Raw genomic sequence first — 22,520 nt, 5'->3', positions numbered from 1 at the left:
AGGAATGTGTTTTATGTAAAGTTATGACACAAGTCACGGTCGTGCGACTGTAGCCGTGCAGCCCAAACCGATGGACTACATCGAGTAAACCACCGTGGTCTGCTCCTCCTTCAATGGAGGAGGAACAGCAAAACGACACGAACTTCATCCTGAAGCCCTCTTGTCGTGGCGAGCAGACCTCGACTTAGCTCCTGAAGATATTGACATATGCCGGGATAGTACAGCTCTGGAGAATGGTCGTGGAGATGATGGTGCTGGTAAAGCTGGTGATGATTGTGGTGGTGGTTGTGTTGGAGATGGTGGTTGTAAGAATGGTGGTGGTGTTGGAGATGGTGGTTGGTGATTGTGGTGGTGGTGTTGTTGGAGATGGTGGTTGCAAGATTGTTGATTGTGGTGGTGGTGTTGGAGATGGTGGTTGCAAGATGGGTGACTGTGGTGGTGTTGGAGATGGTGGTTGGTGATTGTGGTGGTGGTGTTGTTGGAGATGGTGGTTGCAAGATTAGTGATTGTGATGGTGGTGGAGATGGTGGTTGCAAGATTGGTGATTGTGGTGGTGTTGTTGGAGATGGTGGTTGCAAGATTGGTGATTGTGGTGGTGGTGATGGTGGTTGCAAGATTAGTGATTGTGGTGGTGGAGATGGTGGTTGCAAGATTGGTGGTGGTGGTGTTGGATTTGGTGGTTGCAAGATTGGTGATTGTGGTGGTGGTGTTGGAGATGGTGGTTGCAATATTGGTGATTGTGGTGGTGTTGGAGATGTGGTTGCAAGATTGGTGATTGTGGTGGTGGTGTTGTTGGAGATGGTGGTTGCAAGATTGGTGATTGTGGTGGTGGTGGTGGAGATGGTGGTTGCAAGATTGGTGATTGTGGTGGTGTTGTTGGAGATGGTGGTTGCAAGATTGGTGATTGTGGTGGTGTTGTTGGAGATGGTGGTTTTAAGTTTAGAGGTTGTAAGACAGTGACGCTGATCTAAATCGGCCCTGGGCCTCCCCTAGGTCGACTCAGCCTTAAATGAGTACCTGGCGTGGTGTGTAAACATCACGAGGGAGACCAAAGCGGTGTTCGCCATGGGCAAGAACAGAATATTAACATCTATAAGAAGCGAGCATTGAGCAGGTTGGAGTAAATGGTCGCGGTCTCTCCGCGCTGACGACGCTTTAAAGTGGCCGCGGTCCCTAACGCTTACCCCCCACGTGACCCCGAACATGCTCTCTCGCCTGGGCTAGAATCGATTCCGTTGATTCTCTATCGCTTGTTAAGGGAATCGACTCCAGCGACGGTTGACGGTGGCGTCGCGCCCCCCCCTTCTCCGCCGCCGCACTCGGCTCGCGCAGCTCATGACGGTGACGGAATCGGGCGCTCAGAATCGATTCCGATTTAGCCAATCGATTCTCCCGCACCGTGACCCCGCGATGCGCGCAGACATGGGCGACGCTGCCGCCGGTCGCTGGCGTTCGACGCCCGCCACGCGCTCCCCTCTCTCCTCCCCTCTCCCCTCCACTCTCTCCTCCCCTCTCCCCTCCACTCTCTCCTCCACTCTCTCCTTCAGGTTCTCCCCTCTTCTGCTCCTCCTCGGCCTGAGCGCTGTCGCCGCCACCGCCGCCGCGGAGGACGTTCTAGGATGCGGGGGGTTCGTGAAGTCCGACATCGACATCAACTTCTCCCTCATTGAGGTCCGGCGGCGGGGTGAAGAGGGTGGTGGCAGAGGGGGGTCATGGTAGAGGGGGGGGGGGTGGTGGCAGAGGGGGGGGGGGGGTGGTGGCAGAGGGGGGGGGGGTAGTGGCAAAGGGGGGGGATGGTGGCAGAGGGGGGGGGTAGTGGTAGAGGGGGGGGGGTGTAGCGGCGGGGGGGGGGGGTAGTGGCGGGGGGGGGGTAGTGGCGGGGGGGGGGGGTAGAGGGGGGGGTGGTAGAGGGGGGGGGTAGTGGTAGAGGGGGGGGATGTAGCGGCGGGGGGGGGGGGTGTAGCGGCGGGGGGGGGGTAATGGCAGGGGGGGGGTAGTGGCAGGGGGGGGTAGTGGCAGGGGGGGTAGTGGCAGGAGGGGTAGTGGCAGGGGGGAGGGGTAGTGGCAGAGGGGGGGGGGGGTAGTGGCAGAGGGAGGGGGGGGGGTAGTGGCAGAGGGAGGGGGGGGGTGGTGGCAGAGGGAGGGGGGGTGGTGGCAGAGGGAGGGGGGGTGGTGGCAGAGGGGGGGGGGTAGTGGCAGAGGGGGCTGGTAGTGGCAGGGGGGGGTGGCAGAGGGGGGGCGGTAGTGGAGTTGAGGCTGGTGGAGGGGTTAGCTGGAGGTTGGGTGCCGGGTGCCGTCAACTCGTCCGATGACTTTATCATGCATTTGGTACTAAGTGTAATCTTAGTGTGGGTTTAGCCTAACATTTTGTTTCTTCATGCCTTGTTCTGAGAGAGCTTGGACGACTGAATAGTTTTCTACTGAGCGGACAGGATCAATAACATAACGATCCACTTTGTGAAAAGTATTTGATACCGAGTGAAGGTGTCCCATTAGCGATCACTATGGAGTAACACCGGCTCCTCTGCGCAGATCAAGCTGTACACGAAGCAGGGAAACCTCAAATACCAGACGGACTGCGCCCCCAACAACGGGTACTTCATGATCCCCCTCTACGACAAGGTATGTGCGCGTGCTACCCACGTGTGTGCGGGCCGCATGTGTCGATCATATTTCCCCACGTGGCCTCCCCAGCTCGCCTCGCTCTATTCAATGTTGGGTAACATCACAGTCGATCGGCAGGTTACGCGTGTTATGGGGGTAACGTGTGGGGCACGCCCGGTCTGTCTGGAAGAGTAGACCAAATATCCTCGTTAGTTCACTGCAGTCGAGGCCCCTGCCAGCAGCAGTGGCGGGAGCAAAACAATTGCAGGGCTGCGCATTTGACCTCCTGAGAAAGTGAGGGCACGTTTATCCGCGCGGTGACCCGTGTGGTTTGTATATCCGCGCACGTGGCGATCAGTGCAATCATTCCGACGTTCTGCTGGAAACGCCGCCTCCTCCTGTGAAAACGGTGGTCGTTTAACAGCCCAATCTATGCGGACAGGGGAATGCGCTCGCGGTATGTACACCTTAAGCCTGGGTCTCTCCAAGCGGCAGATCATTTGGTCGGCGCATCGCTGTGAGACCTGCAGACGCAATGACGAAGGCAGTGCTCTGCACCGGGTTCCAAATTGGTTCCGGGTCATGTCGCTACAAATGCAACAATGGATGAGGTTCTATGTTTGATATCCGGCCTTGCTGTCTCACCGAGTTCACCTCTCTGCAGGGCGACTTCACCCTGAAGATTGAGCCTCCTCTTGGCTGGAGTTTCGGTGAGTAGTCACTGCTGCTGGGCGAGGCTTGCGTGTGATCAGAGTGAGTGGTGCAGTGGTTATCGCACTGCGCTACAAATCCAGCTCCCCGAATTCGAATCCCACTCCCAAGCAACATCAGTGACGAATATCCAAACTGATCCTGGGCCTCCCCAATTGAGCACCTGGTGCGGTGTGTATAAAACATCAGCACTGGGGAGACAAAGGCGGTCGGGCGTGATTCTGCCCATAATGTTCTCCTCGTGTCCCGTTTTGGACCTCACGGGTGCTCGCCAACACCACTTTCCCGACAGTCTGTTAAAGTCTTCAAGGGGGGATCTGTGCGATCTCTCAGCCGTCTACCCCCCCGCCCCACCCCGCGCTCTAGAGCCGAGCAGTGTGGAGCTGCACGTGGATGGGGCGACCGACCCGTGCTCCACCGGCGAAGACATCGACTTCCTCTTCACAGGCTTCAGCGTTGCGGGCCGCGTGAGTGTCGGCTCCCTCCACTCGCAATTCTCACTCTTCCTCTCAGCATGAGACTCACCCTTTTGGCGTGAGACACATCCTCTTGCATCACAGTGCGCGTCTCACTCTCCCTCCAAACCCAGCAGAGTTAGTCGCTTGGCGTGTGGTGGTGGGGTAAAATGTGGGTACGACCACCTCCGAGACTTGCGTTCGGTGCCGTGACGCCTTCCCACGTGCCGTGTGTGCCGCAGGTGCTGAGCCGGAACATGGAGTCGGGGCCAGCTGGCGTTCTGGTTGAGCTGACGGCGGGCGGGGACGCCCTGCAGAGCGTGCGCACGCAGCCCGGCGGCCGGTCGGTCCGCTCGGCCCCCTCCCCACCTCGTCCCGCTAGTCGCGCGTACACGTACACGTCCACAGCCACTAGCCCGTGACTGTCCGGCGCGGCAACCTCGACGCACCTGTCGCGCTCATGACATGGCTCTGTTGCTGATCTGGTGAAGGCATTATTGAAGAAGCTTGGTTTTATTTTCCCGTGCCAAAGCCTCTTTAACTCCGAACAGCTTTTCCTGTTTCTGTACAAAGCATGGATTTGGCCTCAACTGGAATTCTGCTCCTGCCGTCATATCTGGACTGGAGCACCCAGTCCGAACTTCACTGTGCCTGATAGAATTAAGCGTCAAGCAGCAGGCAGGGTGATTGATGATCGAGCACTCACTGATTCGCCCAGTCAACTCGCGCACCATTGGGGCAGTTGCCTCCTTATCGCTCTTTTACATCTACTACTACCATGGCTGCTATTGCCATGAACTTCGCTCGGTCTATCGGACACAAAATGTTTCATCTCATCCACACTGCATTCAACCACCACCACACTGCAGCTCACCTCACTTCTCTTTTTGCTTCCTCCCTCACACTGCTCCACTTTGCAATTCCATCCCATCGTCTTGTTGAGGGTGCGCCTGTGTAGGGGATGCACGTGTTAAGGGTGTGTGTGCTGAGGGTGTGTGTGCTGAGGGTGTGTGTGTGTGCTCGTTGTGACAGGTACAGCTTTGGGAGAGTCCACCCGGGCGAGTACGAGGTCAAGGCCTCCCACGCGACCTGGACGCTCCACCCCGTGAGTGGCTCGGCCGCATCACAATTTAAGAGTCGGAGGCGAACGCGTCCACGTGCCGACAGAGTCCCTGGCAAAATACGTTCGCGGGCAGCCAGGGTTAGCTGTGAATGCGTCGTTGTGCAGGACCCGTATCTAGCAGAGAGGGCCTTCGCCAGTAAGCACCTGGCAGTGGCCCAGCATTGGCTCAAGCAGGCCCGACTCTTGCTGTCTCACCGCCCCCCGTCGTGTGCTGCTCCGTTTTTCGTGGGTGCTTGCCAACAGCGCTTGCCCCGACAGTCTTTGTCGGCCTCACACGCGGTCTTTGTGTTTGCCGTGGCAGGCCTCCGTGGCGGTGACGGTGGGGGTGGCTAACGGCAATGCGGGGGAGGGGCTGGTCGTGGCCGGCTACCAGGTGACGGGGAGCGTGCGAAGCGAGGACGAGCCCGTGCAGGGCGTGCAGCTGCTGCTCTTCTCCAGCGTCGCCCAGCAGGTGAGAGGACACGGCAGAGAGAGAGTACGCACGGGGGGAGAGTACGCTGTAGAGAGAGTGCGCATGGGTGAGAGAGCACACACGGGGGAGAGTACGCTGTAGAGAGAGTGCACATGGGTGAGAGAGCACACACGGGGGGAGAGTACGCTGTAGAGAGAGTGCACATGGATGAGAGAGCACACACGGGGGAGAGTACGCTGTAGAGAGAGTGCACATGGGTGAGAGAGCACACACGGGGGAGAGTACGCTGTAGAGAGAGTGCACATGGGTGAGAGAGCACACACGGGGGAGAGTACATTGCGGAGAGAGTACTTGGAAGAGTGTGGGCACGGGGCAGAGAGTACACGGCAGAAAGAATACATGGCAGTGTCGTGAGAGGACGTGGCAGTGTGAGATAGAGGCCGACCGAAACTGAATTTCTGGTTTCGGCCGAAACCGAAAGTAAACCGAAAGTTAAAAATTGACTTTCGGCCAAAACCGAAAGTATGCCGAAAGAGGCCATTTGCCAACTTTCGGGGCTGAAACGAAAACCAAATTTCGGTCGGCCTCTAGTGTGAGTACACAGCAGTGTACTCCCTGTGCTGTGTACTCTCCCCCGTGTGTACGTGCACTGCGTTAATGCACGAGTGGATGAGCAGAGGGGATCTAGTGGCCTTGGGAAGGGACCGAAGGAGCCACGAGGCTGTGGGAGCCGCGCGGCTGTGGGAGCCGCGCTCTGCGGAGGTGTTGCTGCATTGCGTGTGGCAGAAGCTGTGCTTGCCGTCGGTGAAGAGTTCAGTGAGGTGGTGTGTGCTGTCTAGGATGTGGCTGGGTGCAGCTTTGGATCTGTCAAGGGCTTCTCGGCCGCTTCGACTCTGCCAGCGTTCGTGTGCAGCACCACCTCCACCCACGCCGGCACCTTCATGTTTCCGTCGCTCCCGTGCGGCTCCTACTCGCTGGTGAGCACCTCCGTCTCCCTCCGTGCTTTCGTTCAAGCAACACCCACGAGTCAACAATTTCACTCGTGCGTGCGACTGGTAGTGTGCTGTGAGCGTGTTTGTTAGCGTGCATGCATCCAAGGCCGGATTAAAACAAAGTTAAAGAAAAATCAAATATATTTTTTACAAGGCTAACAACAAATGTTAATTCAGCATTCACAAATGAAATAACTTTTCACTTAATCACTTGAGGCCTTCCAGCTGGCGGAGGCCCCTGGGCTGCAGCCCCTCGAGCCTCCGTGCCTTAAGCCGGCCCTGCGTGCATCCACAACAGGGCAGTGGGACCCTGGGTAATGTGTCGGTTACTAAAGGCAGATGAGCCTCAAGGAGGCCAATGGCACCACTAACACTGGGAAGGGAGAGGCTCCACGTATTGGTCCGGTCTGCTAGTAGGAGGCGATGATCGCTGCCGCTGTGCGTCAGCCCAAGCGAGTGATGTTTCCGGATGCTTCCGCGCGTTGTTGGAGCTGTGCCCCCCCGTTTCTGCTGCAGGTGCCGTTCTACCAAGGCGAGCGCATCACGTTCGACGTCGCGCCCGCACGCCTCGATTTCACGGTGGAGCACGACAGCCTGAGCCTCGAGGTAAGCCCGGCGGTGGCACAGCGTGCGTTGTCACACGCTGATGTCGTGTTCCCAGGTGGGAACTCGAGAAGCCAGGATAGAGGAGTCTGGCAATGACAAAAGTAACGACGTGAAAGCAACGTGCAGTGGTGAAGCAAATAGAAATCGGAGCAAAATCAATGGAACAGAAATCAGAGAAAAAATAACAGCATTATGGAAGACATTGACGGCAGTACAAAAACAATTTAAATAAATTTCCAACAAGCAGCATTTGCCACTTTTTTGCATAGGCTCACGGTTTGAGTGCGGCAGCCGCCCTAACCACAGTGGACGTCAAAGATTCCAAGACGTCACTCACAAGAGGAGGTCTTCAGTGTCTTTGTCAAATTAAAATATTACTCTCAAATTACTGACATGTAGAAACTAGCTAATAATTCAACTTGAAGGTGAACTGAAAGAATACTAATAATAATTTGCGCGTGGTTAAATGCTCAAAAACGCGTGGTGGAGAGTCGTACGAAACCAACTTGACCAGATTATGAAGTGGCCTCACCTAAAAACGAATCATCTCGGTCTTGTCCTGTTAGCCTGCAGAGAAACCCGGCGGGCCAGGCAGCGTGCGTGCGTGCGTGCAGAGAGTATTGTGCTGTGTCCCCACGAAGGTCGTCTCCACCGTGACGTCAGCTGTGCTCCTCGTTTCACGTTTTGCAGACTGTGTTCCGCGTGATGGGGTTTTCGGTGACGGGCCGGGTGCTGGAAGCGGTCGGTGGAAACGGCATTCCAGGCGCCGTTGTGTCCCTCAACAACATACAAGGTAACATGACAGCTTCACAATAAAGCAAATGTGGAGCCGTCATTCATTGGCACCTATCCCATTATGGGACTGCAGAGCGTGGGAAATTATTGGCGGTGGGTGTGGCTGCCTTCCCGCCGCGGACCTTACAAATTCAACATTGTTATAAAATATTTAATTATTATTGGCGACGCACAAGGAAAGGCACATAATCACTCTTAATTCCTATAGTCATTGTAAACAGAAATACATTTAAAATATAACAGTGGTAAAGTTACTAATGAAACCTTGAAACGTCATTTATGTTGGAGGTGGCTGAGTGGCTCAGAGGCCAGAGCACTGCACTGACACTCGAGATCCTGCATCCGGGTCCGGGCAACTGCCCACGGGGTACACCGTGGGGTACACCGTGGGTTACACCGTGGGTTACACCGTGGGGTAAACAAGTAAACGGACGATGAATAACGCAACATAGTTATTGACCACATTAATATTAACAAGAATAACATTTTCCGTGCCCGGGTCCCTGGCGCGTTCGATATCCTCTCGGCGTCTCCCCGCCGACCCCTGTCTCCGGCGGTTCGCTGCGCGCCCCAGTGATCACTCGGGAGGACGGCTCGTTCCGGCTGGAGAACATGACGACGGGATCCTACACCATCGCCACCAGCAAGGAGCACTACAGCTTCCCGCCCGTGTCGAGCAAGATTGCGCCCAGCACGCCCACGCTGCCCGACATCATTGCCTCCAGGTGCCGCCGCCTCGCGTCCATGCTCCGCGCGGTGCTCGCTCTAGCGATTGCGCTTGGGGTTGAGTGGGGGGCAGCAGCAGTGGTGGGTTGAGTGGGGGGCAGCAGGAGTGGTGTGGTGGGTTGAGTGGGGGGCAGCAGGAGGGTTGAGTGAGGGGCAGCAGGAGTGGTGAGTTGAGTGGGGGGCAGCAGGAGAGGTGTGGTGGTGGGACGGCGGTGTGGGGGCATGGTTTACAGCGGTGTGAGAGTGCGTGCGGTAACGGGGGCCGTGCGGTTGCAGTTTCAGTGTGTGCGGCACCGTGAGCGTGGATCGGCTGCCCGAGGGGGGGCGTGGGGGAGGGAGGCGAAGGGTGACGCTGACGCCCGTTGGAGGGGCTGCCGCCACCGAAGTCTCCGAAACAGACGCCCTCGGGGCCTTCTGTTTCCTGGCCCCCTCGGGCACGTACGGCCTCCAGGTAGGCCTACACGCACGCGCAACGAGCACGGATGCAGGTACGCTCGCTGGCTACGTCTCACTCGGGCACGGCTGAGTTGGTCTTCGCCGTGTCTGTGGCTGTGCGTGTTAACAGGTGAGACTGTGTGTGTTTGTGTCTGTGTTGTGACTGCATGCTGCTGTGTTCACAGGTGGATGTGAGCGAAGCTGAGAGCAAGGCGGGGCTGGCGCTGCAGCCCGCGCTGCAGACCGTCACGGTGACACGGGCTCCCGTGCTGGGCCTCTCGTTCACTCAGCTCTTGCTGTCGCTGTCAGGCACCGTCTCCTGCCTGGGTAACCCGTGCTCCACTGCGCTCTGTGTGCATTGCCCTGCCACGCTGCGTTTTTTATAGAGCGCTGGGGTGGTGAGTGAGGGGGGGCGGTTGAGGGGCGGGTGGGGGGGGCGGGTGAGGGGGGCGGGTTGGGAGCGTTTTGTGAGCGTGTCGGTGCAGCTGCGTGCGGTCTGTCGAGTCTACGTGTGCAGCGCAGTGGGCTGTGGCCGCAACACTAACCAAGGAGGGGCGCTGTGCACACAGCTGGCTGCGGGGAGCTGGCACTGACGCTGCAGCATGCGGCACCGCAGGGCGAGAAGCGCTCGCTGTCCCTCTCCGACTCCGGCCCTGTTGCCGACTTCTCCTTCGACCGCCTCTTGCTCGGCCGCTACAAGGGTGAGATGCGGTCCCGAGGTGCCTCTTGGTTTCGTTTTTAACCCGGTGAGGACTCGACGTAGTGGAGGCCTGTAGACCCCACGGACACTCATGCGAGTTGGCTTTGAGAAGTTACTTTAAAACCATTTAACTTTCTGCTGTGTCGCCCCTGGGTGCGCATGACAATGGCTGTCGTGTTTTTTCTGGTTGTATGTGACGATGGCTGCTGTGTTGCTTATGACGATGGCCGCCGTCTTGCGTCTGGTTGCATGTGACGGCTGTCGTGTTGTGTCTGGTTGCACGTGACGATGGCTGTCGTCTGTGCAGTGTCGGTGGGCCAGGAGGAGTGGTGCTGGAAGAATCGCTCGCTGGAGGTGGAGCTGTTGGAGAGCGGTGGTGGTGGCCACGTAGAGTTCCGCCAGACGGGCTTCATGCTTCGCTGCAGCCTCTCCCACTCCATCGCCCTGGTGAGCAGCAGCAGCAGCATGGCCAACTCCCAGGGTGCCGCTCGGCATTCCACCCTCAGTTCATCAGCCCTCCCACAAAGCAAAATTGTGTCCAGATTTCAAGTCTAACGTGAAGGTTTTCGCAGCCATTGTCAAGATCGTAATACAATTTTTTGGGTTAGGCCACGTAACTATCTGACTGAATTTATGTCATAAGACCCTCCACCACCCGACATAGCTAAACAAATATTCAGGTTTATATCTCCAGTAATTTGATAACCCGATCATTTGAAATGGTTAACACATATTTGACTATTATTGACCACGTTGACAAATTGGAACCAATCAAGCGACATATCCTGTCTGGGCTCATGAACTATAAAGTGCACTGTGATGACAGTGGCCGTGGCGATCTCACCACTGGTGGCCTCTCTGTGATGCCCGTGACTGTGCTCGCAGGAGTTTTACCAGGACGAGAAGGGCCCGGAGAATGTCGGCGTCTACAACCTGACCAAGGGCATGAACCGCTTCTGCCTTTCCTTGCCGGGTATGTGCCTGCCGCCCAAGTTGAGCGTTTACGTCCCTCGAGGTCGCGCACGGGGTCATCGACGCGGCCAAAGTTGTTGGTGCCGCGCGTCTCGTCGTCGCTCTGTTTTGTTACTGCCGCGTCGTTGAGCTGGTGGCACCTTCCCCCCCCCCGCGGCGTGCAGGGGAACAATTCTCAGAATCACCGTTAGCTGTTACTTAACGTCCACGTCTCGAGTATGTTGTTCGTCACCTTACCGGTGAGCTGAAACAATAACAAATTACCACGTTTTGAAAACTTGCACACGGGACAATGTGTTTGGCTGTTTCCGGTGGCGGGGAGGGTCTTAGAATCTCAGTTTCGCCAGATCCATTACATGGCCTCACCCAAACCTCAACTATGAATCACTCTCCCACGTGTTCACTAAATAGGTGCTTCCATCAGCGCTTGCCCTCAGCGCAGGGTGCACTGATAATGTGCAGTATCTGCGTGTGCGCACGCGTGGAGCTACTGTTGATGCCGTGTGTTGCTTGGGTGAATGTGTGTGTGTGCAGGCATGTACAAGCTGACGCCGCGTTCCTGCCACCGCTTTCAGCAGGACGTGTACACTTACGACACGTGAGCCGAGCATTGCACGCATGTGGATCGCACCTTTTTAAATCCTTTATATTAAGTTCACTTGCGCGCTAGCTTGCTTGCTTGCTTACGACCGTGCAAATCTTTCGGTCGTTTTTTAACCCACTTCCCGTGATCCAATCGAGCTGACATTTTCCACACAGACTCGTTGTGCGTGACAATTAATGTTCGTGGAATTTTTTTTCCAAAATGTTACACTTTTTAGGACAAAAATATTATGTTTAATTACCAATTGCTTAATGGTGCCATGCAATCATCTGACCCATAGGTGGCAGCCATCTCAAGCCAGAGGACGAGAGGACTCTAGCTGCCACGCATATAAAGGATTTATAGTGAAAAACTTAGTTTTTACGGGTTATACTTGTTGACATGTCTTCTTCTGAGAAGACATGAACTATTCAATCTCCACATCAAGTTTCGATTTTAAGCTTTCGTGACTGCAGGGATTCATCGTCTTGGTTCTTTCGGTAAAGTCACGTAGAAGGAAATTAATAAAATATTATTTTATTATTTTATTAATTTCCTTCTACGTGACTTTACCGAAAGAACCAAGACGATGACTCCACATCAAGCTTGAGGTTGATATCACAGTGCGTCCCTTTGCAAGAGCGCCATTTACCGTAGAGCTTCAGAAATGTCAAGTCAAAGAGTCTCCCTGTTGTTGAATGTGAAGTGCGATCTGTTCATCTCGTAAGCAACCACTGCCCACTGTGCCATGCTTACACAGGAGGAACGGAAGCGATACACCCAGCTACTCCTGATGCCATCGGATAGATGACCACACCCAACACAGTTATCGTGTTTTGTCAGTTGCTTTTCTGGGTGGCGCAGTGGTAACACTCGTGCCTCGGAGCAAGAATGGCCAGGGATTGATTCCAGACTTGGGCGCCTCTTTGTCGAGTTTGTTCTCCCCCCTGTTCCGCACGGGTTTCCTCTGGGCTCTCTGATTTCCTCCCATAGCTAAAAATACGTGCAACAGAACTGGTATTGGACATCGCAATGCTGAAAAATGACCTGAACATTTACTCAGTTGGGATTACACAGCAACATAGCAACATCGCCCCTCCTGCGTAAGAACAATAATCGTTTTAAATGTCGTGCGAAAGAAAAAGCTGCTCGCGCCTGTCCCGGCGAGCGCGAGGCGCCGGATCACACCACTGCGCGCCACGCCTCACCATGCCCCTCGCCTCACCATGCCCCTCACGTGTGTGCACCGTGCAGCGTCCACCCCAGCGTGCTCGCCATGACAGCCACTCACCACCTGGTGCAGGGAGCCATCGTCACCGACAAGATGGCCGCCGACATCACGCTCACCGTGCAGTAAGCGTCGCGCTCCTCCCGCAGGCACCGGCCACCGTTGGCGCCCGCGGTACGTGCGGCGCGGGCCGCATAGGCCTCGCCGCAAGCATCGCTCGCGGACGTGCGAGCCTGAAAGCCGTCATCGCACGAGCGACTGCGGTGCCGTTTGATCGCAGCGTGATTGTATAAAAATGCAACCTCTAGCAGTTCTGGGTTGTACCACGTGAGTCTTTGCCGTGCCCCTGCGTATTCTGACCATAGAGTGTAGTAGCGCTCCTCTGCACAATTTGTACTCAACCTTGCAAGAGTCATCTCTGCTCCTCCATGATGGGCATCCATCCTCCCCAACAACACTCACTGCACTGCCCATCTCCTCAACCCAATCCTCCTAATACACCCCGCACCCAACCACCCCGCAACCACCCACCCACCCCGCACCCACCCACCCCGTACCCACCCACCCACCCCACAACTACCCACCCACCCCTCACCCACCTGCCCCGCAACTACCGACCCACCCCACACCCATCCACCCACCCCGCAACTACCCACCCACCCCTCACCCACACACCACCCTGCACCCACCCACCCTGCACCCACACGAACCGCTGCATGCCGCTGCGCTTGCGTACTTAGTGCGGTGTGCGCTGCGCGTGTGCCTGGTCAAGGTCATCGCTGGAGGAGACCCAGGTCCTGGGCCCTCTGAGACTGGAGGGGGACGAGGAGGAGGAGGCGGCGGCGGAGGCAGAAGAGGAGGGAGAGGCGGGGGAGCGCGAGCAGGGGCCTGTGGCGCCTTTGCCGCCAGCGCAAGCGCCCTTCACCTACCCCTACTCCTTCTGGGCTCGGTGCGTGGCCGCGAGCTGGGGGGCTCGCCGGATTTGGGACCTTCCATCTATCAGATATCTCCTCCTTATTAAAATTAGAATCGAAAAATGTCCGTACTAGCTCGAGTTATAATTCTTCAAACAGTCGCGTTTTGCTGCAGCGGCAGCAGCACAGGGTCGGGACAGTTGGTCACGATGATGGGGCGGCCCGGGAGGCCATGCTGTGTTTGACAGTTGACCAGCAGTGTTTTTTAACATTTTGAGAAAGAGTAATGTTCCAAATAACCTTTTCTCAGGAAAAAATCATAGTTTGTATGGATGATGCTTTGAAAAACGTATTACTCCTGCTCCGTGTGTGTGTGCGTGCTGTGTGTGTTGCGTGCTGTGTGTGTGTTGCGTGCTGTGTGGTACTGTGAGCAGCGCGGGGGAGAAGGTGCGAGTGGAGGCTGCCTCGCGTGAGCTGCTCTTCTACCCGGCAAGCACCGAGGCCGTCGTGCAGGGAGGTGGGTCACACCACTCCTTTTCCTTGCACTGTGGGAGAGCGGTTTGTGTGACAATGATGACCACGATTAAGTTGCTGATCGAGTAACTCGGAGCGCTGTACACGCTATGATCGCCTTGCACCTCGTCTGAAATGCTCAAAGGGCCCCCCAGTGGCAGCTGTCCCTGTGCGGGTCAAGGCGACCTGGCACCTGGCACCTGGCCTGCAGAGTGTGTGCCTGCGCGCGCATTGTGCTACCAACCCCAGCGACCGGGGTTCGATTCCCGCTCGTGGCCAACATCGCCAGCCTCAAATAAGTATCTGATGTGTGTAAACATCACAGGGGAGAAAAAGGCAGCTGGCCGAGGTGCCAACAGCACCCCACCCCCTTGTGCCCCATACCGGCCTTCATGGGGGTGTCTCGCTCACAGCACTTGCCCCTAAAGTCTGTTAATGCTACACGGGGGATCTTTGTCTTGCCGGTGCGTGTAGAGAGCTGCCCCGAGCGACTGGCTGCCGTGTCTGGTGAGGCCGGGGTGTTTGTGGCGGGCCGCGTGGAACCGGCCCTGCCCGGTGTCGCCATCGACATACGGGAATCCGGTGCCGCCGACAGCCTCGTCACGGTGCTCACCGACGAGCACGGCTCCTACCGGTATGTACCGCCTCGCCGGGCGCTTTGCCGGGGCACCTCAATGAGGCGCCTCGCCGCTCCGGCACGGGCAACGCGATGTCTCTCGTGACGCGCCTGTGTATCCCGGTAACGCTGCGCGCGCGCGCTTACCAACCGCCGAGGTGTCGGGATCGTGTTGCCGATCGGTGCTCGCGGTACACGCGCCGCGCGTGCTCTCCATCTGCGCGCGAGCGGAGCAATGGCAAACGGCAGCGAGCGAGGATGTTTGCGTGGTGCGCAGAGTGGGCCCTCTGCAGGGCCACCGCGACTACGCCGTGTCGGCCGCCAAGGAGGGCTTCGTGCTACGCCCCGTGGACGGCCGCCACGGCCATTTCCAGGCCTTCGCCCTCGCCTCCATCACGCTCACGGTACCCGCTGGCCACGTCCACACGAGTCCGGGGCGGCGGGGTCCGCATTTAATCTCGCACGCACTCACTCACTCTCGCACACACTCACTCTCGCACACTCACTCTCGCACACACTCACTCAGCGCTCCCGTGCACACCGGCAGCATCTGTGTACTTATTATTCGTAATTGTGTGTTTGGGTTGTGCCACAATTCTTGGAACCCTTGTTTGTGAGAGTTGTGGGTGAATTGGGCAAGTGAGTTGTGAGCTACAAGTGTGGTGGTCGGCTGAACGTGGTGTGGATGAGACGAAGCGGTGCGTGTCTGGTAGACCGAGTCCTCAACATGGGGTGGAGGAATCAATTGGGGATGTTCACGGGAACAGTCATGGTAGCAGTAGCTGTAGAAGTGTGGTGTGACTCTCGGTGAGTGAGACACTAGAGTAAATTGGTGAGGGCTGGATCAGCAGTCACCGTGACTTCTATCAGGATGATCGGGGTGCTTCACGCGAGATGTAACGGCAGCAGAAGGATTCCAGCTGAGGCTGAATCTGGGATATCCTGCATTAGCATGGTTGATCCGATTCACTTTGATGGAGACGTTTTCGCGTGGGTGTATATATATGTGTGTGCTGCTGCGTGTGTCGTGATGCTCCCGTGTAGATCACGTCAGAGGATGGGCAGCCCCTGCCCGGTGTGCTGCTGTCGCTGAGCGGAGGGCAGTTCCGTTCCAACCGCCTCACGCAGGACAACGGCTCCTACAAGTTCACCAACCTGGTCCGTCAAGCGCGCTACCACCAGCACCAGCAGCGCACAACGCTCTCGCTCCAACCCTGGATCAACTGGGATTAATTGATATATAATACATGTTACCTAAGGCTATGTAATAATTTTGATAAGTAAGTGTTGTAAGACCCTCTACCACCTCGCATAGCCAAACAAAGACAAATTTGTCAAGTGAACAAGCGTTTAACGACACAAATTTGGCGAGATTATTACGTCGCCTGACCCAAAAATATATCGCGAGTCGTAACGTCGGCTGCGTAAACCCACGTGTGGATCGTTGTATTTCATTCATTCAGACTCCGGGCCAGTTCTTCTTCAAGCCCATGATGAAGGAGTTCCGCTTTGAGCCACCGTCCCAGGTGGTGGATGTGCAGGAAGGACACGCGGTGCACATCGATGTGAGCGCCTTCCGCGTCGCGTACAGGTGTGCCCGACGATCCGTCTGCGACTGCGCGCCCCTGTGACGGCAGGGCGTCTCGCAGCACTTCGCACACGGTTCCTCACATCTCAGCTTAAACGTACGAGAGGGCACCCCCAGTGGCAGCTGTCCTTGTGCGGCACAAGGGGACTGCGAGCGGACGCAGTCTGCCAGTAGGGGGGGGCGATGATCGCTGCCACTGTTTCCAAATTGAGTAATCGGCGATGTAATTCTCGATTTGAAGCTTTCGTGACTGCAGGAATACATACTCTTTGGTTCTTTCGGTAAAGTCACGTAGTTAGAAATAAAATAAAATAAATCACGACGTTTCGACCGCTTGTGTTGCGATCGAAACGTCGTGATTTATTTTATTTTAATTCTAACTACGTGACTTTACCGTATGGCGATGTAATTTTTCGAATTTGTTAAAAAATGCCGACACAATGGCCACTTGTTTGGAATGGCATTGGGAAATCTTTAGCGTCCACTGGGAAGCAGATGGCGCGTAGCATTGGTACGATTATTACACCCGTGGTAATAACCAGGGTGGCCTTCCAGATTAGAACCGCGAACCTCTGTGCATGCGTGCGTGTGCGCAGCTGCTTTGGCTGGGTGTGGTCGCTGAGTGGGGAGGCGGAGGCAGGGGTGGGGGTGGAGGCCGTGGGGCAGGGCGCGTGCGGCACGAGCGTGGAGGAGAGCGCCACAGACGAGGAGGGCCGCTTCCGTCTCCGTGGCCTCACCGTGAGTGACCGTCGCACCGCATCTGCCGTCGCCCTCGGACCGCGAGTAACTCTCGCGCTACACCTCTCGTGAGTTGACCTTCCCGAGTGTTCCTCGCGGTCGAGCTGCGTGACTCGTCGCCCTGGGTCGCCGGGCTTCGTGACCCCACGTCACCCTGAGCTCGCTGCACATCTCGGGGTCGGGTTTTGAGCACGGCGGTGCCTCGCGCATTTTTAATAGATCTCGGCTGTCACCGTGTGTTGGGCATCTCGAGCGGCTGCAGATGCCGACGAAGTCACGCTCGCGTCCGGCACGCATTTTCCAAAGGAACGATTGCATGAAGGAGCCAGATAATCAGGTTGTGGATTGGAGAGTGCGGTGCGGATGTTTGTAGGAGACTGGAAGGACACGCCCTTGCAGGGCTGACATTGGCTGCTTTGGAGGAGACTTGAGAATAATTCCAAAACGAGGCGCGTGGTGTCGCCGCTCTGACAGGTCACTGTGAGGCAGGGGAGGAAACTTCGTGCAATACGCAGAGCCATTGGCAGGCCGCTGCTATTCCCCCCCCAAACCCCACGAGTCCGTCCTGTCCTACAAATGCCTCTGCCAAGACTGGAAACGTGGTGGGCTCAGCTCGGCACCCTAGCCAATCAGCACGCAGCGCTGGCGACCGCCTAGCCGCTGCCGCAAAGGAGTTCAGTCGACCTGGACACATCACCTTTGAACTCACTCGCACGCTCACCCACTTATTTATTCACACAGTCCCTTTCCCACTCCTCACTCACCTACTCACACTCAACCACTCACACGCTCACGCTCCCAGCCACTTTCCCACTCACGCTCGCTCACCCAGCATGGGAGTGGACGGCTTGAAAAGTGAACATGTGGGGCTACTCCCACGACCCTGTCTAGCAAGCTGGGCGCAGACGCCGCGTGGTCGTGATGAGTGTTGTGTTTGCTGCCCCTCCCCTCCCACGTGTCCGCACAGCCATCGTGCACGTACCACGTGCGCGTGAAGCGGGAAGGAAACGACCACGTCGAGAGGGCCATTCCGCACTACCGCGCCGTGCAGGTGCGTGCGCTGCATCCTCGCGACAGCCGAGCAGGCGGCACGCTGCCTTCGCGCGTCTCCCTCCGTGTGATACATATAAACGTTACACATCCCATCAGCCACACGGCCTTCTGGGAAGTGCATCATCACTCCAGCAGCATCGGTTCAACACAAGTAAACTCTGGACGGGTTTCGAAATTCAGTATCTCATGGGCAGAGTAAGTCTCGCCTGAACTAATTCTGGTGAACTTCCAAATGTTTCTAGGTAAGAGTCCTGTCTGAGATCTGGATCCTAGTTCACCACCAACCGCTTAATGTTTGTGTTTGCTGCAGGTGGACACGCGTGACATCCACGACGTGAACATCGTCGCATTCCGACACATGAACCAGTTTGACCTGAGTGGCAACATCATCACTCCCAGCCAGGAGCTCCTGGCCACGCTCAAGGTGAGAGCTCCTAGCCGACTCGGCGAGCGAGGGAGTGAGCGAGGGCGATATCGAATGTTCCCTCCTTCTTGCCACTCGCACGACTCAATTAGGAACTGGCCAAATATCCCAAATTGGAGGGACACGGCTACTAATGGGAGGCGAATAAAAACGGTTTGGAGCGCTTTGGCTTCATTGAGTTTCATAATCAACAGCAGCGGACGCCTGTGCCTGAAGAAAAAAGTTTTTAATCGGTGCGAACTTCCCGCCGTGACGCGGATCAGAAACACGAACACAGATAAACAGAGTGGAACGTGCGCAGAGCAGCACGGAGAGATGCACGCTGGCAATGAAAACAACGTCCAGTTCGGCCACAGTGAAGTAAAATTCTGTCTCCGATGCTGGGCCCTTGGGAACTGTCGACCCCAAACGCTGGGGTGCGGTGGCGTGGCGGATGGAGTGAGGAATGTGTAAGCGAGCGAGCATGACGTGTGTTCCAGGTGGTGCTGTATCGTGGAGAGAACCTGGACACGCCCTTCCAAACGCTCTCTCTGACCCAGTCGTCATTCTTCCACTTCCCTCCTCTGCAGAGGGACGGAGAGGTGGGTGGTGCTGCGGCTTCGGCGAGCATCTGTGGCACCGCTTGTCCTGCTCCTGTCACGCTTCCTGTTCTCGTTTGGCAGAGATACTGTCATGAATATCAGATGTATGTCTATGGCCCAAAGAACTATGTTTTTTCCAGAGAAACTACAGGCAGAGACCACGAGTGGTTCTTCTCTGTGGGAAGGGGGGGACTGTCATCCACGTCAGGACAGCACGGACATCTGGGGGAAGGGAGATCCAGACTATGGGGGCAGCAGACGAGAAGGAGGAAAATTGGCGACCTCCCACAGAGCGACAGTTTACTCGGGGCGATGAAAGGAGGCCTTGGTTGTTGAAGCGGAGAGTGTGTGAAGGGGAGTAGAGTGAGATGAGAGGAGATAGGTAGGAGAGTGTGTGTCGGGGAGTAGAGTGAGATGAGAGGAGAGAGGTAGGAGAGTGCGTGGAGGGGAGTAGAGTGAGATGAGAGGAGAGAGGTAGGAGAGTGTGTGAAGGGGAGTAGAGTGAGATGAGAGGAGAAAGGCAGCAGAGTGCGTGGAGGGGAGGAGAGTGAGATGAGAGGAGAGAGGTAGGAGAGTGCGTGGAGGGGAGTAGAGTGAGATGAGAGGAGAGAGGTAGGAGAGTGTGTGAAGGGGAGTAGAGTGAGGAGAGAGGTAGGAGAGTGCGTGGAGGGGAGTAGAGTGAGATGAGAGGGGAGAGGCAGGAGAGTGCGTGGAGGGGAGTAGAGTGAGATGAGATGGGAGAGGCAGGAGAGTGGGTGGAGGTGAGTAGAGTGAGTTGGGGTAAAGGTATGGATATTTACTACTTTTCCTTATTGATGACATTTAGAAGGAACCCAAGTTATTTGGCCAACTTTATTCTTAGTAACTTCAAAGTCACCGTGTGTCGGTGGGGCTGGCCCCGATACTCGTGCAGCACGGAGACGTTGAGCGCTCCGGCCGTGCGGCCGCGGTTCCGTTGCAGAGCTACACGATGGCGCTCGAGTCCTCGCTGCCCCGGGCACTCTACGAGTTCTCGCTCCCCGAGGTCTCCTTCAGCACTGCGGGCTTCCACAAGCACGTGACGCTCTCCTTCTCCCCGCGGGTGAGAGCAGCGCGAGCCGTGTCCGGTCCGCCGCTAGCGGCACGCGGCCCGGCGGTAGCGCCTTTGCCGCTCGGTGCGGAGTTTCGCTGTTCTAATCTTCCAGGCCGCCCTGGTTTTAACCGGCGGAGTGTTAACAGTCAATTACAACGCTCCGTCTGCCTCTGGACGTTAAATATCCCAGGATGTTATTCTCAAGAGCAGGCCTTTGTGCGCTGGCGTCGGTGGCCCAAATTTGCACAAAAAATGTCATGACACCGCAAAGTACTCAATTGGGATTGCGCACATGGCAATCATTGCCCCCTACTGTGAAAAACTTGGCAAGGCCCTCCCGCAAAAGAGTCTCGAGACTCTGAGACGTTCGTGGGTGAACGACGGCTGTCCCTCTGGCGTGAAACGTGACTGGCGCGACGTGGCGTGGCGTGCAGAGGAAAGCGATGGAGCAGGAGGCGTCGCAAGGCTCGTACCTGGCCCTGCCGCTCACGCTGCTGCTGCTCATCGCCATCTACAACCACGACAAGGTGACCATCGCCCCCTTTCCCTATTTGCCCCTTGCGTCGCTTGATAAACTCCGCGGTGTATCTCTGTGCTCCCTCTCTGGACACGGGTGCATTTTTGCGGCGTACGTTAGACAACAAATATCACCAAAGTCGCTGGGTCACGGTGTATATAATTAACAAAACATTCAACAATTTACATATAAGTTGGGTAACAATGTCTCATATATAATTAATGTGCACCGTCGTGCGTCGTTTACCAACAGCTGCCCTGGGCTCCCATGCGGCACTGCGGCAGTGCGTTCGCCGCTTGTCACAGAGGTTGACGGTTCGATGCCGACAGGCCACCCTGGTTAATACTGCACGTTATCAGCCGTGAAAATATCACGAGTCGTCTGCTTCGCTCTCACAGTGGACATTAAAGATCATTTAAACAATACGTGGACATTAAAGATCACACGTAATTCGAAACGAGAAGACTGTGTGCTCGCGTCATGGTCCAAACCTTAGAAAAATTACACCACAAATGTCTCAGTGCAGCACTTACATTCTTGTAAATGGTTTTTATTCCTTCTAAATGTTTTATTTAGGTCTCGATTTGCAAGAGCTTTGATAACCGCGTCAATTTCCACCAAGTCAGATGCCTCGTCTTAGTCTACAGAGGTCTGGCATATTGTGGATTGATGCCGAACGTGCTGTGTGGCGACTGTTCTGTGCCGTGCCGTGTGTGCCGTGGAGCAGGCGCTGCCCATGCTCTGGCAGCTGGGAAGCCGTGTGCAGGCCGTGCAGGCCATGGGGCCTCCGTTCGGAGCCGCCCCGGCTGTGGAGGACGCCAAGAAGCTGCTGAAGAAGCCCAAGAGCCGGAGGACGTGACCCATCACCCATGACACGTTCCACCGTCTCCCCTTCCAAGTGCATCACACCATGAATCCATCACCACTAGGATGTAAAAGGAAAACTGCCTGCATGGAGTAAACCATAAAAATCTAACAATGTGTTTAGAAGACAAATTAATATATATAAAAATAAAAACCACAATTTTTACATTAACGTTACGTGAATTGTGCGATATCGACACTACTGCTGGCGGAAGGGCCTCCACTGGAGGGAACTTGGTAGTGGTATTTGGTCTACTCTTTCACACTTTACCTCCCCCCATATACGTCACCTGCCGAGCATGTTTACCGCTTGGTGTTCAGAGGGTGGATTTAAGAAACTTGCCCCCATTGTTTCAACTGCCGTGCCGGGAGATGGAGTCAAACCGGCGACCTGTGTGGACTCAGTGGGAGGTCCGAGTCGCGAGCGGCACTGCTTCTAGGTTTGCAGGAATAACCACGTGATGCCCATGTGAAGAAATGCACGTGGAGGGAGTCTCAGGGATATTTAATGAGGCCTGACGAGTGAGAGGCCTGACGAGAGGCTGACGCGGGGCCCTCCGGCCGTATTCTTAGTCGTGGCTCTGCTCTTGAACCAGGTGTTTAAACTGTTGGCGGCTCCGAGTGTGGTCCCACATCCACGCTCAGGATTTCAATGAGCCTGAGCCAAGCCACGGCTGAGCCACTTTCCACGTCTTTGGAAGCAGCGGAGCAGCTCGAGCCCAAGCTCGAACCCGAGTGTTCAAGGCTGAGCCACGATTGAGAATACGGCCTTGGTGTGCGAGTATGAGGCGTGCCTGGTGACCAAACCCTGATGCAAAGTAACCCTGGAAATGGATCCATTCTAAAGTTTCACCTCACTGGTGTCCAGTGCATTACCACGTGCAGAAATGTGAATTGCGTATTTGTAATCGTAGCAAGCTGATCTGCAGCCCTCTCGCCTTTTATTCGAGGTGCGGGAGACGTTGCCAGGTATTTCCACTTCACGTGCAGTCCCTTTGAGCTTGGGTTTTCAGTAACTGATGTTTTGTAAATGAATTGTTCTTGCTTTCCATATCACATTGTAAAGATCGTATGTACAGCTGTTTACACCTCCCATGGTACAATTAAAATGCATTGGCAGTGGTGTGCATGCACAAACCAAAACACTTGCCACCTTTGTCTGGACCCCTAGTTGGAGTCTCCACTTTTTCCAAGGCACAAACCCCGTGTCTCAGAAGGTGAGGTCTACAACCAAAACGTTGCATTATATTGGACGCGTGTTCAACACAACACCAGCACAAATTAATTCCTGCCACCCA

At 55.9% G+C, this 22,520-nt stretch overlaps 1 protein-coding gene across 1 annotated transcript; it reads left to right on the top strand.

Moving 5' to 3' along the window:
* Window positions 1–1,359: 1,359 nt before the first annotated feature.
* On the top strand, window positions 1,360–22,386 carry LOC144727684 (BOS complex subunit NOMO1-like). Its single transcript, XM_078606698.1, has 31 exons — window positions 1,360–1,671; window positions 2,533–2,622; window positions 3,269–3,314; window positions 3,682–3,782; window positions 4,013–4,113; window positions 4,803–4,875; window positions 5,195–5,344; window positions 6,145–6,282; window positions 6,814–6,903; window positions 7,594–7,696; window positions 8,273–8,423; window positions 8,701–8,875; window positions 9,045–9,186; window positions 9,429–9,560; window positions 9,867–10,006; window positions 10,445–10,532; window positions 11,066–11,129; window positions 12,369–12,467; window positions 13,115–13,291; window positions 13,691–13,773; window positions 14,244–14,403; window positions 14,663–14,789; window positions 15,430–15,543; window positions 15,849–15,976; window positions 16,570–16,711; window positions 17,679–17,762; window positions 18,075–18,188; window positions 18,668–18,769; window positions 19,731–19,850; window positions 20,276–20,368; window positions 21,086–22,386. Exons 1-31 carry the CDS (start codon window positions 1,411–1,413, stop codon window positions 21,215–21,217), a joined length of 3,720 nt encoding a protein of 1,239 aa, XP_078462824.1. The 5' UTR covers window positions 1,360–1,410; the 3' UTR covers window positions 21,218–22,386.
* Window positions 22,387–22,520: the final 134 nt, after the last annotated feature.

Source organism: Lampetra planeri, chromosome 26 (assembly GCF_965212315.1).
Source record: "Lampetra planeri chromosome 26, kcLamPlan1.2.h2, whole genome shotgun sequence".
NCBI classification, from domain to species: Eukaryota; Metazoa; Chordata; class Hyperoartia; order Petromyzontiformes; family Petromyzontidae; genus Lampetra; species Lampetra planeri.
Note: the sequence above shows the minus strand (reverse complement) of the source record. Positions and strands in the feature narration are given on the sequence as shown.

Bases quoted from the DNA above. Each gene is read 5' to 3' on its own strand.
- LOC144727684 (XM_078606698.1), top strand. From the start codon at position 1,411: ATGCGCGCAGACATGGGCGACGCTGCCGCCGGTCGCTGGCGTTCGACG. The intron at 1,672-2,532 runs GTCCGGCGGCGG...TCCTCTGCGCAG, and splicing joins TCAACTTCTCCCTCATTGAG to ATCAAGCTGTACACGAAGCA. The intron at 9,187-9,428 runs GTAACCCGTGCT...CTGTGCACACAG, and splicing joins AGGCACCGTCTCCTGCCTGG to CTGGCTGCGGGGAGCTGGCA.